Source organism: Ischnura elegans, chromosome 2 (genome assembly GCF_921293095.1).
Source record: "Ischnura elegans chromosome 2, ioIscEleg1.1, whole genome shotgun sequence".
NCBI classification, from domain to species: domain Eukaryota; kingdom Metazoa; phylum Arthropoda; class Insecta; order Odonata; family Coenagrionidae; genus Ischnura; species Ischnura elegans.
Window position 1 is genome coordinate 72,967,968 of NC_060247.1, and position 14,951 is coordinate 72,982,918.

Below are 14,951 nucleotides of genomic sequence, written 5' to 3' on the forward strand. Positions count from 1 at the left end.
AATTGCCAGGGAATAGGATTCAGCCAATTATTTCTGTAAATTTTTGTTCCTCTGACCTCTGTTAAATTTCTCTTAGATGAGTGAACCCATTGTCCACTATTTTTGTTGAAGGGTGTGCTCAATAGTTTCTTTATGTCTGTCTGCTATGATCCTGTATCGATTGTTCGATACTATCGATTGTATTGGATGATTGTCGATTGTGTGCGCGCGCACTTCCGGTGCACGCTAGTGGTCTCTGTGTTCGCGCCTAATATACAATTGAGTTGTATCCGTTTATATCCGAATATATCTTGTTGAACTAACGCTGTGTGAATCTTATTACCACTGCCATAACTCCCTATAACAGGTTATGGGCCCAGGGATCGTGCTGTGTGGTGATAGACGTTAGTGATTCGGTAAATTGGACATAATAGAAAAGGCGAGACCATGGCGGATCAAGATGAGTTGCTGGATTCGGTTAGGCAAATGAATCCAATCCTGAGCAAGGATAATTACGAATATTGGAGGACCATGTCGGAGGCGTCGATGATTTTTCTGAACTGCTGGGACGCAATCAACCCGGGGCTGAGTGCAGACGAGTTGAAGAGACCAGAAAATATGCGCAAGGACAACAAGGCTCGCGCATACATTTTCCGGCATGTGCGCCCGGAGTACCTCACAGACATCAGCCATTTGAGGTCAGCCAAGGAGTGTTGGGACACCTTAGAAGAGATTCATGGGAGGGCTACATCCATGGATAGAGCTATGTGTCTCCGAGAGCTGGGTAGCATTGAGAAGACAGAGGCGATGGACATCTCAGCGTACACTGGGAGGATACAGGAGCTCTGCGGTAAATTAACCAAAAACGGCATCGTATTCCAAGACCACGTTGTGGCCTCTTTTATATTGGCGGGACTCGTGAAGGATCCACAGTATTCTACGTATGTGAGAATAACAAAGATCAATGAGAGACTGACGTCGAGGGCGGTGAAGTCAGACATTCTGCTTGAGGAGAGAAGGATTAATGCTGCGGAGTCCTCTGAGCATGGCAGTGCGTTGGCAGCGCGGAAGTTCAGCAGGACGAGAGCAGCCAACAACGGAAAGCAGAGGAGCACTGCTGATCAGAAATGCTATAAGTGTGGTAAGTGGGGCCACATTTCTTACCAGTGTGGTGCGCCGAGGGGAGACAAGTCGGAGGAAAGGAAAGGAAAAGGCGAGGAGTCACGGGAGAGACACGAGAAAGGAGGGGACAAGCCGAAGTTTAAAGGACTCATATCTGCGTTTGCTTTGGCTTGCTCCCAAAGAAAGTGTGTTAGTTACCTAGATTCATGTGCTTCGAACCACATGACGCCAGACCGTCACCGCTTCTTCGATTTCCAACCTGCCACCGGAGAAGTAAAGATTGGAAAGGGATGTCTGGCCGTGAAGGGGAAGGGAACTATTGTCATCAAGTTAGCAAACTCTTGTGGGGGCTGGACCTTGTCACTATCAAATGCTCTGTGGGTACCTGAGTTGGACGTGAATCTTGTGTCTGTCAGACAGCTGGCAAAGAAAGGTGTACAGACCGTGTTCAGATTAAATGAAGCTATTGGAGAGCATGATGACGGTGATGTGTTGTTCAATGCCTTAGTAGAAAATGATGTATATTATTTAGAGACTGAGCCAGATGAGAACTACGTCGCAAATGTTTCTGTCAACGATGAGTGCAATGGTGGTACAGAAATCGAAGTATTTCAGGCCAAAGCCTTCAAGAGTACGTTGTGGCACGAGAGATTAGGACATCTCCATGAAGGTGCTATGAACAGAATCCCAGGTCTTGATCTCAAGAAAGAGGATTCCAAAAGGGACGATGAGTTATGTGAAGTCTGTGTGAAGGGTAAAATGACTAAGTTGCCATTTCCGAAAGTTGCTCATCACAATTGTGAACGCCCTTTAGAAATTGTCCACAGTGACGTAAGTGGCAGGGCACAGTGTCAATCGTTGGGGGGAAGTCATTATTTTGTGACCTTCATTGATGATTTCTCTCGATTCACAAATGTCAGGATAATCAAGAAAAAAAGTGAAGTATTTAAATGCTTTAGAGAATACCAGAGAGAGGTTGAGGCTCAGCATCAGGTGAAAATAAGTGCTTTTCAATCAGACAATGGTGGCGAATACACAAGTGTTGAGTTTGAGAATTATTTGAAGGCTGAGGGTATTCTGCATCAGAAAAGTGTGCCTAGAAACCCCGAGCAAAATGGTGTGTCTGAACGTGCCAATAGAACACTAGTGGAAATGGCAAGGTGTTTGCTTATTCAAGCAGGGCTTCCTGTTTTCTTGTGGGCTGAAGCAATAAGTTCAGCATGTCATATCAGAAATTTGTGTCCATCGTCTGCAATTGAGAACAAAATTCCCTTGGAATTATGGAAAGGAGAGAAGGCTGACATCCAAGGGGAGCTTTCTAGATTGCGGGTGTTTGGTTGTAAGGTCTGGTATCTGGTGAGTCCAACTGGAAATAAGTTTGGCAGTAGGGCAGATGAAGGTATTTTTGTGGGATATGATAGAGAAGTGAAGGGGTACAGAATCTATTTGCCAAAAAGTAGGAGTGTCATTATATCATGTCATGCACGTTTTGAGGAGAGGGTGTTCCCGTGTAAAGAGGTGTGTGAAATCACTCACATTCCAAGGAGATGTAATGATTGGATATGGTATGTGGATGATGAAGGGACCTTTGACCCGGATGAGCCTGAAGTCCAGAGTGATGGTGAGTATGAGGAAGGAGATGGTGATTTTTTCTTGGAGAACTTGATGAATGGAGATGAAAATCATGAGGGGGTACTTGACGATGGGGTTAACTTGGGAGTTGAAAATGTACTTGCTCCTAGGAGGTCTTCCAGACTTCGAAAAGAAAAGACTCATTCTTGTTGTGGGAACATTGCAATGATTTGTAGGGCTCAAGATCTGTGTGTGTCCATTTCTGTAAATGATGCCTTAAGGGGAAATGAATCTGGAAAATGGAGATTAGCTATGGAGGCTGAATTAGAGAACCTTTACAAAAGGGATGTCTGGGACATTGTCAAGAGACCGTCAAATACAAATGTGATCGATTGTAAGTGGGTTCTAAGCATTAAAAGGGACTCAAACAGACCTAAGGCTAGACTTGTAGCAAGGGGATTCTGGCAGAGACCTGGGGTGGACTTCACTGAAACCTTCAGTCCATTTGTAACACGTAGAACATTGAGGATTTTACTTGCTCTCTGTGCTGAGAATGAATGGTGTTATGAACACATTGATGTTGAGTGCGCTTACCTGAACAGTGTCTTAGATGAGGACAAATATATGGAGCAACCTGAATTTTTTGAAATTGAGGGAAAGAATAGGAACCAATATGTGTGCAAACTAAAGAAAAGTCTCTATGGGTTGAAGCAAGCAGGGAGAATGTAGTTCAAACACATAAACAATATTTTGAAGGGTATGGACTTGAAACCTTGTTTGAGTGATTCATGTGTATATGTAAATGAAACTAAGGATCTCATTGTGGCCGTGTATGTTGACGATTTTTTGATTGTTGGGAAAAAGTCTATGATTGAAGGTTTTAAGGGCAAGATTAAAGAAAAGTTGGATGTCAAAATGTTGGGCTCTGACACCCAATTTCTTTCTGTTCATCTAACTATGCCTGACAGTGAGACGGTTGTGTTCGACCAATCTGCCCAAGTGAGTCAAATGTTAGAGTTATTTGATATTATGAATGAGACTGGGGTGTCAACACCTTTAGCTAAGGAGTGTGAAGCTGGTTTTGATATTGATTGTGATGAACCCTTTGATAAAAAATTGTATGAGCAAGCTATTGGTCATATAATGTATGTTGCCACGGTAAGCCGTCCAGATGTTGCATGTGCCATAGGTAAACTAAGTCAAAAGTGTGTAAATCCTACCTTGTCTGATTGGAGAGCTGTGAAGCGTGTGTTTAAGTATTTGCTCAAAACGAAAGAGTTGAAACTTGTTTATCAAAAGACTGGAAAAACTTTAAGGGTGTTTTGTGATTCAGACTTCGCAGGTTGCACAGTGGACAGAAAATCCAGGAGTGGGTATGTCTTTATACTGGCTGGCAGTGCTGTGTCTTGGTTGTCAAGGAAGCAAAAGATTGTATCTCAATCAACATGTGAGGCAGAATTTGTTGCAATGCAGGAAGCAGCTAGAGAGGTTGTATGGGTATCATCCTTGTTGAAGGAATTAGGGCAATCCTTTTACTGTCCTCAACTATGTAAGATTTTTTGTGATAACCTGGGAGCCATTTCATGGTCCAAAGACGAGGTTGTTGCTGAAAGTTCAAAGCATGTCCAAGTGCGTTACTTTTATGTCAAAGACTGTGTATCCAAGGGTTTAATAGTTTATGTGCACATCCCAAGCTCTGAAAATGTAGCTGACATTTTAACCAAGGGATTAAACCGTATAAAGACTCAGAAGTTCACTAAAGAATTGGGGCTGCAACTATGAGCAAAGGGGAGTGTTGAAGGGTGTGCTCAATAGTTTCTTTATGTCTGTCTGCTATGATCCTGTATCGATTGTTCGATACTATCGATTGTATTGGATGATTGTCGATTGTGTGCGCGCGCACTTCCGGTGCACGCTAGTGGTCTCTGTGTGTGTTCGTGCCTAATGTACAATTGAGTTGTATCCGTTTATATCCGAATATATCTTGTTGAACTAACGCTGTGTGAATCTTATTACCACTGCCATAACTCCCTATAACAATTTTCCCCTGTCACCCAAAAGCAGGGCAGTATCTATGATTGGATTAAGATGCACTATTTCATTCATTCCAAGGAAATCTGCCTGAATGAACTTTAGAAGGGTACCCAATGTGAGTAGGTTTCAGATTCTCTCCCAATTGAATACATACATAGTATCATAAGGCAAATATTTGCAGGGTAACCATTGCTGGTTTTGATTTAAAATGTGGAAAACTATGCTAATACCTGTCACAAGGATATATTTTTCTATACACCTGATGGGAATTACAGCTTAGACTTAGAACTGAGAACTAGTAAAACCAGGAAGTATAAGTTATCTTCCCCCAGAATAAAAAAAGAATGAATGAAGACCCATAAACCCGAAAAAAAAAAATAAATAAAATAATAATAATAATGTCGTCTTTATTTCACAAGCGAAATTAGGACTAGAAGTCCTCTCTTACAATTGACTTGTTTGACAATCACATACATCCATACCCTGGATGGTGGTCAAACCACCCAGGCAGGATTTGAACCCGCAACCTCTAGGTTAGCAGTCGGGGACTTTACCCCGGTGCTACCGAGGCCGGCAAGTAATGGGTGCAGGGGTAAAGAAAAATTTAGTGATAGCGATCAGAAACCAGATAGCTTTGAAGAGATCAGTCTTAACACTAACATGATCACTGCACTAATTTTCTATAAAGAGAATAAAGGAAGAAATTCAAGTACAAGGGGTTAACTAGTCTGGGGGAATTCCCCTCCCTCTCTGGTCTTCTTTCCTCTACAGTCATCATCATACTACATCATACTATGAACTCCCATATTCAGCATCGATACCTCCACTGCAAAAATGCTCAACAATCACCCACCGAATCAAATCCGCTCATCTAGTAGCCTTAGTAGTACTGGATGAGCGGATTCGATTGGGTGGGCAATTGTTGAGCATTTGTGCAGTGGGGGTATCGGCATCTCCGATTTATTCGGATCTACCAATCTAAACTCTTGTTCCAGCATCAAAAATTCTTGCTTATGCCTTCCTCTAAAAATTCCCTGATCCCCATCACGTGCTAGATATATCATACGAGGGAAATCGATACTTATGGGTGTTCTGGGATTTGGTGGATTACATTCCACCAGTCGTGATGATGGTCATGACATAGAATTGTAATTTCAGAACATAAAAAAATTCGTAATATCATTTCTTTTACCATATGCTGACATACACATTTGGTCTGGACCATGCATTTACCTCATAACAAAATTTTTTAATAACATTATTCGTTTGAATGAGAGTACATATATTGTAAAGCTCTTGCATTACATTAGTTGAAATCTACATCTGTCACTGCTCTCAACTTATAATTTGCAACTTTCACAGTTCAATAGAAGTAATGAAATGCCACAATATCATCATATGGAACTTTTGATCGCAAAATTTGCCCAAGTGATAAAAAATAAAAACAGTATAAGAAAAAACATGGCTTAGCTGCAGAAAACGGAAAAGTAATAACATCACAAGAGCTATCTCATACTTGAGCTAAAAAATAAAAAATGATAGAGAACAGTATAAAGTTGTGAGAGACGAAAAACCTGCCAAAACAAATATCTTAAAAAATGCAGAAGTTTCCTGCATTACCTAGAGAGAATAATTATTAGAGCACGGACTGAAGGGATTTAAACATTTATAATATGGTAATATTAGATGACTCTAGCAGGTACGCCGACTTACAAAAAATATTGGGGGGGCCCAAAACAGGATCTCTCTCCGGAAAATTTTATAAGTACATAGTGAGTTTTAAGTTTTTTAAGCATTTTAGAAGAGTCCAATGATCAACATTAGAACCCTTATAACTCGAATCTCGATATCTAGACACTCCGGGGAAAATCGACAAGCCAGACACATTTTTTCCTCGCACCCATTACGAAATTTTGGGGGGGCTCGGGCCCCCTCAAGCCCCATGGAGTTGGCGCCAATGGACTCTAGTCATTAAACTCCATGAGTGAGAATAAATGAAAACCTCTGATCGCAAAATTCCCATCTCCAGCAAAATAATAAATGTGAAACTCAAGGGCAAAATCTGTGAAATCCTAATTTTTTGGGGTCAATCTGCAGGAAGTATGTGACATTTTTATAATCTACATGAAATATTTGGGGAGCCCTCAGCCTTTCCATGACTTTCAGGTGGAATCTACGGGAAACACTCACATTGTGAGATATTCGTGTGATAAGAAATTATAGCGATGATAATTCTATGTGAAATGCATGTGTAAAGTATTAAAAGAGAAAATTTATGTGAAGTCAATGACACTAAAAGGGAGAAAAGATGGAGAAAATTCTGTGAAATAAGTGAGTGGAAGGTTTGCGATACACCTGCGAAACTTGGATTCGGAATTCCTTCACAAAAGTTGACTCAATCTCACACTTTATTTCAGCCAATGGCAATTTCTAATGATTAGCTATAGAGAGCGGAAAATGATACTTGCTTGTAGTCAACAAAAAAAGTCTCGAGTCCAAAAATTTAATCATACATCATGAAAACAGATGTCACTCAAAATTGGAAGGTGGTTGCTGCAATGCATCTGAAATGCCATGAAAATCATGAAACATGAGATACAATTAGCAAAATATCTATGATCTTCAATCAAAAAGTGAAAATGTTCCAGCATTCAGAAGAAATTACATGTAATTCCTGTGAATTGGCTTTGGAAGGGGGATGGATCACATTGAATAAATTTCAACCCTGGTAATAATACATTATGAAATTATGCTTTATAAAATGAAGGTATGTAAGAAAAACATAATTACATTGAATAATTGTAACAGAAAGTTACTAGTTTTTTAATTTCTTTTTTCACTTAAATGAAGACAAACTTCCATTCAAGATTGGTGAGATGAAAGTTGATAGAATTTGGAGGAGGGCTCTATCCTTCTCATCCCTTACCCCTCCCGTAGTTACCTCACTGGCTCAAGGTACCTGAGAAGTGGGAATGAAGAATGATGATAGAGGTGATATTAAAATACAATGAGGAAGTGCATGATATGCTGGCAAAAGAAACTGTTGGATGAGATAAATGGGATGTGGAGCGCATCAATAGATCATAAACAAAGGGGGAAGCAAAGGAGAATGGAGAAGGTGAATTTATAGGGGAGTGGTTTTGGATATACATGATGATAGGAGATGGATTGTATTCTGAACTTAAGATGGAAATACAACTTGTGAAATGAAGCCCAGTGGATATGAATCCCTCAATTGGAATACTGACTTCAAATTGAAGCTACATTAGGACTAGTGTGCACAAATTTGACCATGACCAGTCATATAATAGGGTGGTTTCCTATTATTTTTTTATTGCCTTACTCGAAAGATTATTACTCCTGGAGTACACATTTCACACTTTTAGATTTTTAAATGATAATATCTATTTTTCGCGATTAAATGAAAAGTGAAAATTTTCAAGCGCGCGAAAACGCGACGCGTTAGTAGGAATGATGGGAAATCTCTCCGTACGTCGTATTTCTGGTTCCCCCTCCGCCCGGTGAGGTGACCTTGAGGCGAGGCTTAGCGCTGATACGTCGCAGGCTACCAGCGGGTAGCCTAGTGCCCTGCCGCCTGGTAGCGCTTGGCTTAAATAAGGATTATTAATACCTTATCAAATGAGGAAAACTTTCCGACCTTAGCCAGTTTTAATAAGTGATTATTAAGACATGTTTCCCTGAGCTCTGCGCCTCATGCATGCATTGGTAACCTCAGACGATGTATAACTCCTATCTTCTCCTATAGAAACTAGGTCCCTGTGACGTCACGTGGAGTGGCATCGCATGGGCGCCAATCTGGCCCTTTTCAAATGAGGATAAAAATGGACCATTGCCATTCTTCTAAACCGGCATTTATAAAACGAAATAATTTGTATATTATGAATACACTAATGGTGGGTAACGAATCGCAATTATTGCCTTTTGTTTTCTTTGATGAAGGAAACTACCCTATTGTGAAGTAACACCATATGACCATAACACAAATGGAATGCCATGTATCAGGCAAAATGTGACTGAATCGTCAGACCTGAGCTGCTCGTGTTTTCAGTCACCCATGAAAATATAACTGGCTTTTGTGGTCTAAATTAGAAAACATTCCCATGGTCCATGGGGCACTACCTCCAACCTAACTCCAGCTCAAGCAGTGCTAACTCATTGAATGGTGTCTTGGTGGTTTCTCTCAAGTTGTAGGTTAAGCAATAAGTCTGTCATGGTTGTGGTATAACAAGCCCCTGGACCTGAAGATGATCCCTAACAAAAAATACACTTCTACATTTCTAGAGATGATAACTACAGCAACCAAAGAATTCTGTCTACTGATTTAAAGTATTTAGCTCCCATCACTTTAACTCAGAGTCAATTTTTTAATACATAATAATATTTTCTTTTTAACTGTTAAGATTTCCAAAATGATGTTACCCCCAAATTTGACTTATTGAAAAACTGAGGCCAAACCTTTAGCAAATGACTCACAAACTCCTTCTTTAAGGTTGCACTTGAATATCCTTCCGCAGGCAGATCCAGCATAGAATACTCCAGAGCTTCTCATTTTGAATTTCAATAATTTTTCACCTAGTTTTCCTCCTTTATTTTCTTCGGCCTTTAAAATACACATAGGAGATACTATAAATACAAATTAAAAAGAAAGCCATAGGGCTATTTTGCAAATTACACAAAAAATAACCAGAATAATAGTAACACTGGCATTAAGAGTAGGGGCAGTCTGGCCAGGTTGACGATCACCGAGGGCCCCGAGCTTAGGAGGCCCCCATGTCTATCGTGAAGAATATATGAAAGGTGTAATAAAAAGATTATTACTTGAACCAAAGATTTTTTTGCAATTATAAATTTCTACGTCTTCATTTGCTTTATTTACAACATGCTCAGGGCAAAAAGATAGCATGAAAAATAAATAAAATGAAAGTGTAAAGAGGTAAAAGAGAACCTGATGCTTTTTTGAAAGGGATATTTGAAAAGGCTATATCAGAGTTTTAGATTTCAGCACATAAAGGCTGTATATCAGGTTTTTAGATTTCAGCACAATATCCAGGAAAAAATTCATTAATAGATAACTGAAGCATAATACATTACTAAACTTTATAAGATGTGAAATTCTCACTTTTCAAAATATTTTTTCTTACCAAATTGCTATTTTTTAAACTTTTGTATAGTTTTTAAGACTAGAATAGCTTCAATCCATTTCTGGGCATGCAATTTCTGGGCGGACCCCCTTAATTGGTAAGGAGGGTCCCATCATGATGCCTAGCCGAGGGCCTCCATTCCTCCAGACCACCTCTGGTCCACAGATAGATATGTACGAGGGATGTAGACTAAGAGTGCTTATTGTTAGTTTCTGTTACAGAAATGGATTTATTCCAGATATGTTTACATTAATTACAGAAATTTTTGCATACAAACAGCAATGACTTCAAGGTAAGTCATTCATGATATCATGAGATTATGGTCGCTAGCCATTAAAAATGTTTTCTAAGTGTGCAACTCATTTAAATGTATGTTTATAGGAAGTCAATCCAAATTTAAGAGTGAAGACATTTCCTTTCAGTAGGCTTCATCTCATTGCCCTACCAATTGACTATAGTGATGTTGGACAATTAATCTATAATTTTACCTTTTTACTTTCACCCTTATCTGTGGAACCTCGGGTTGGCATAAAAAGAGCAGTTCCATCATCATCATCATCCTCGTCAGAATCAGAATCTGAATATTTTGTAGCCATATCTTGGATGCCTGCGATTCCTTGGCCAGCGGCTTTATTTCTGTTATTCTATTAAATTTGTCATAAGTCAAAGGTAAAATAAATGGTTTAGAGATTTTATGCATCAGGAAAATATTTCATCAAATGCGTAGTAAATAATCTAAATAAATATGCATCTACACACAATTTATAAAAAGTTGAAATAAAACACAAATTTTGGTAAAAAAAATACATTTCATTTACGGCAGAGAAAATTATTTTTAAAAACCTGGAAACAGGTAATAACCAAGTTTTTGAGAGGAAAACTATTCTTGGTGGACATGCTGAGAGTGGAATAAGTAAGATTAGGAAAACTGAAACCAATGTTATAAAAGGGATGTTGAAGTACTATGCATTGGTAGTTCTCTACATATTTTCAGGTCTACACATGAACTGGCTTTAAATGAAGAAACAGAAAACACAGATCCTAAATAGGGTAGTTTCCTTCATCAAAGAAAACGAAAGCGCATTGATTGCGATTTGCTACCCATCATTAGTGTATTCATAATATGTATACAAAATATTTGGTTTTAGATATCACAGTATGTAGACGAATGTTAACAGTCAATTTTAACCTCATTTGAAAAAGGCCAGATTGGCGCCCACGTGATGCCACTGCACGTAACGTCACAGGGACCTAGTTTCTATACGAGTAAATAGGAGTTTTACATCGTCTGAGATTACCAATGCATGCATGAGGCACAGAGCTCAGGGAAACATCTCTTAATAATCACCTATTGAAACTGCCAATGTTCGGAAAGTTTCCTTTGTTTCATAAGGTATTAATAATCCTTATTTAAGCCAAGCGCTACCTGCTAGCAGGGTACTCTGCTACCTGCTAGCAGCCTGCATCACAGCGGCGCACGTATCGTCGCCCCAAGGTCATGACCTTGGTGACCAAGGTGATCACCTCACACGACGGCAGTGGGAACCAGACTGACATCACACGGGGTTTGTCCCAGCATTCATACTTAGCCGTCGCATTTAGAAAATCCGGCGATATCCCTCAGATATCCATATTTCGCAAAATCTGATTTCCAAAGGATATCCTGATTTGCATATTAATACAATTTTTTGTACATTGTTGCAAGAATATACACCAAAAAGATTCCTTCACATGAAAGACAACCTTTAAAGGTGGAAGGATTCTTCATTCAAAAGTTTCGCAGGTGCCGGTGGGAGTAATAAAAAATATTAAACACCAAGGTAAAAGGACTTAAATGTTCTGATGGCACCTATAGAGGAAATGGTGAGAGTAGTAACTATATTATTATTACATGTGTATTTGATCCTCCATTATGAGTCATTTGATTGACCATTTTTTGGAGGCAGTTCCTTCCTCCCCAGCTGTCTACATATGTCCTACTATCCTCTATTACTTTTTTCCATGCTCATCCATTACTTTCCTTACCTTCCCACACCAAAACAGCAAATAGTTGTATGAAGACAAAACATACACCAAGAGAAAACTACATATTTATTTTTGCATCAAAATGGAAAAAAAAGAACCCTACTTTTTTCACTTCACAGTGAAAGCCTAAATTTGGTGATGTTAAACCTCATTGTCATTTCAAACGATATAACACCATTTTGGATTAATGATTGTAGTAGTATTTGTAAGCTGGATATGGCAGGCAACCGTAGAATGTGGAGGCGCCTAGTTGGTGAGGCCAAAGACCTTCTATGTGTCGAATGGCCACAGGAGTAAGTAAGTAAGTAGTATTTGTAATAGAATTGCAAATTTTCCTAATAAAATTTTCAATACTTCCTTTGTTACTGAGAAATAACCAAAATAGAGCTGACTCTGCTGGAAGATAGCTAATAGTAAAAGATCTTCCCAGTCCACCTCCTTAACCCCTCAAGCGTGCGCGACACAGCATTAGCGTCCTCGCTATTCCGTCCCTATACGGTGCTTTAATCGTAGGCATTTCAACCACCCAGGGTGCTTTAATTTAGAGGCACTTCAGATTTTCTGCAGACATGAAGTAAAATATTTTTTTGAATCTTATCACTGTGCAAAAAAAAATCGAAAAAAATATATTTTATAAACAATTGTTTAAATTTTACAATTATGAATATGTACGTACTTACAATTTTCAGATCCATTAACTTTTTCCTGCTCCTCTTATCCGGTGGTTAATAGTTGACCTGTGTGTGATACCTACTGCTCAAAACAGGGTTCTAAGAAGAGTGAGGGTGTTCCTGGGCAGTTTTTGCATCCATATCTTGTCTCTTTTCTCTTACCGTTTTTTGTGCACACAACACACTTTCTTCTTCCAACCTTAAATGTCTCAGTTTGCGAGTTTTGTTGAACAAAATGCTGCCTGGTCAATTGCGTACATTCCATATCGATATCCGAGGGCCATCCTTCGCACTGTTCTAAATTCTGTCCGTGATACTTAGCTATTATTTTGTTCGTTAAGCTCATTCTGTATGCTAGGTGATCTTACCAGCCTTATGGTATAAAATGTACACGTTTAACACAGCCGTATTAACTAAGTGGTTGAATAATTTCTTGTACCACACTTTTGTCCTTTTTCTTTCCAGCAGGAACGATTCTAAAAGTTGATCTTTTAAATCTACACCCCCCCATATATTTATTATATTCTATTACACACATAGGTTTGTTTACAAATTCTAGCCCACCCTTTTGACTTACGGGTTGAATTTGGTCTGAATGTTTTGTAGTCAGCAATGCAACATCGCGTTTATCCTTCCACTTCAAAGCAACCAATTTCCCACACTTTGCACTAACAACTTATCCTTTCTTCAGTTTCTTTTTTAGGTTTACTGGCATACCTTTACGCGTGATTTTCACGGTTCCAGCAGCATCTGTTGTCCTCTGAACTAACCTATGGAAAAGATTGGGACTACTGCAAAAATTGTCCATATAAACACATCTACCAGAGTCTAATAGTTTCTCACACAAACTTAGAACAACTTTTGTTGAAAAAAGATGTGTCCTTTGTGATTTCACAGCCCAATTTTGTCCCTGAGCCACAGTAAATAATAAAATTCCATAAATACCCTGCAGAGTCACAAAGTTCAAACAATTTTATCCCAAACCGGGAAGTTTTCATGGGAATATACTGTTTCCACGACAGTCTACCTTTCCACAACAACAAAGACTCATCTACACTGATTTCCTTACCGGGTATATACACTTTTTGGAACTTATTTTTCAAATATTCACTAATTGGTAAAATTTTATACAGTTTTGGATCCCTTTTTACAAATTCCTCATCGGTATTATCTACAAAATGGAGAAATTTGGTGAGCAATGAAAATCTTTGCTCACTCATTACATTGGGAAAAAATGGAGTCTCTTATCCAATGCTTTCTGCTAAAATACATTCTAAGGCTTGGTTTCTGAATTATTCCCATCAACATCAGGAAACCTAAATACACCCTTATTTCCCCCAGAGTTGTGGGTACCCACTTTGAAGTGCGATTTTTTTTGCTTCGTAATTTTCTCTTTCTCACGAGCAAGAAACTGTGCTGCGTAGCGGTTTGTCTCAGTAACTATAATTGAAATTATTTCATCATCAAAAAATAACTCAAAATATGCCAAGGGATCATCTATACATGGAACAGGCAATATTTGTTTTCCCACTAATTCACATGCAAAAGGTTAAGGAGGGTCAGCACTGTCGATCTCTTGCCAATTATTTTCTTGAAGATTCACAGAAAAATGAGAAGGTCCTTCGCTCTCTTCGGAACTGGAATCCAGAGAGTATTCAATTCAAATTTCCGAAGTAGTATCTAAGCATCCTGCGCTCTCTTCTTCCAAAGCGTCAAGCACTTGCTCATCGCACAACTCACGCGAGCTAGAAGCCATGGTCAACTAAAGAGGGGTACAGAGATGGAGTGGATTCAAGGCCGAAAAAAAATTTAAAAAATCACCAAAGCAAGCATAGGGGTGAAAACACCCCAACCCTTAGCCTTAAACGTTGTAAATAAGATACCAAGATGTGGGGATGCTGGCCGGTCTTCGAGAGGCGTTGAGTGACAATGCCTTCACCATCATTGCCTCGACAAAAGAGAAAGGAAACGATGAGGCAGAGAAGCAGATGATAATGAACCAGAGAAGAAAGCATTCAGCATCCCCACACGTTACACACAATCGCTAAGAAAGCACATAAACCAAGGATATCTTTCATTAGCATCCACCAGACGCTGACCCTAGAGCCTGGATGGAACCCATTTCTTTCCTGACATCAGCTAGAAAAAAATATGAGAACGCAAACACAGACCACACAGGGGCACATAATGATAGCAGGCAGATGTGTCTCACATATATACTCACTAAAAGTACATATATGGAAGCTTAAGAGATAGGAATACCTAATGAAACATTCAGACGCCTTGGTTGTGTCGCGCACGCTTGAGGCATGGCAATCGGACGACACAAACGCTGTGTCACACACGCTGAGAGAGGGTCCACGGGCATTTAAAGTCACGCTTGAGG

General features: G+C 39.4%; 1 protein-coding gene across 2 annotated transcripts in view; it reads right to left on the bottom strand.

Annotated features, from left to right (window-relative positions):
- The window catches only part of LOC124153961, a 53,685-nt gene that overhangs the window by 23,089 nt on the left and 15,645 nt on the right, over window positions 1-14,951 (bottom strand). Inside the window, exons 4-5 of one of the 2 annotated variants that reach the window (XM_046527396.1) lie at window positions 10,358-10,513; window positions 9,184-9,328 (exon numbers count right to left, since the gene is read on the bottom strand). In XM_046527396.1, the coding sequence (XP_046383352.1) occupies window positions 9,184-9,328; window positions 10,358-10,513 (301 nt within the window). Of the gene's footprint in view, window positions 1-9,183; window positions 9,332-10,357; window positions 10,514-14,951 lie in introns of both variants that reach the window. The other variant, XM_046527395.1, reaches the window with a different exon arrangement.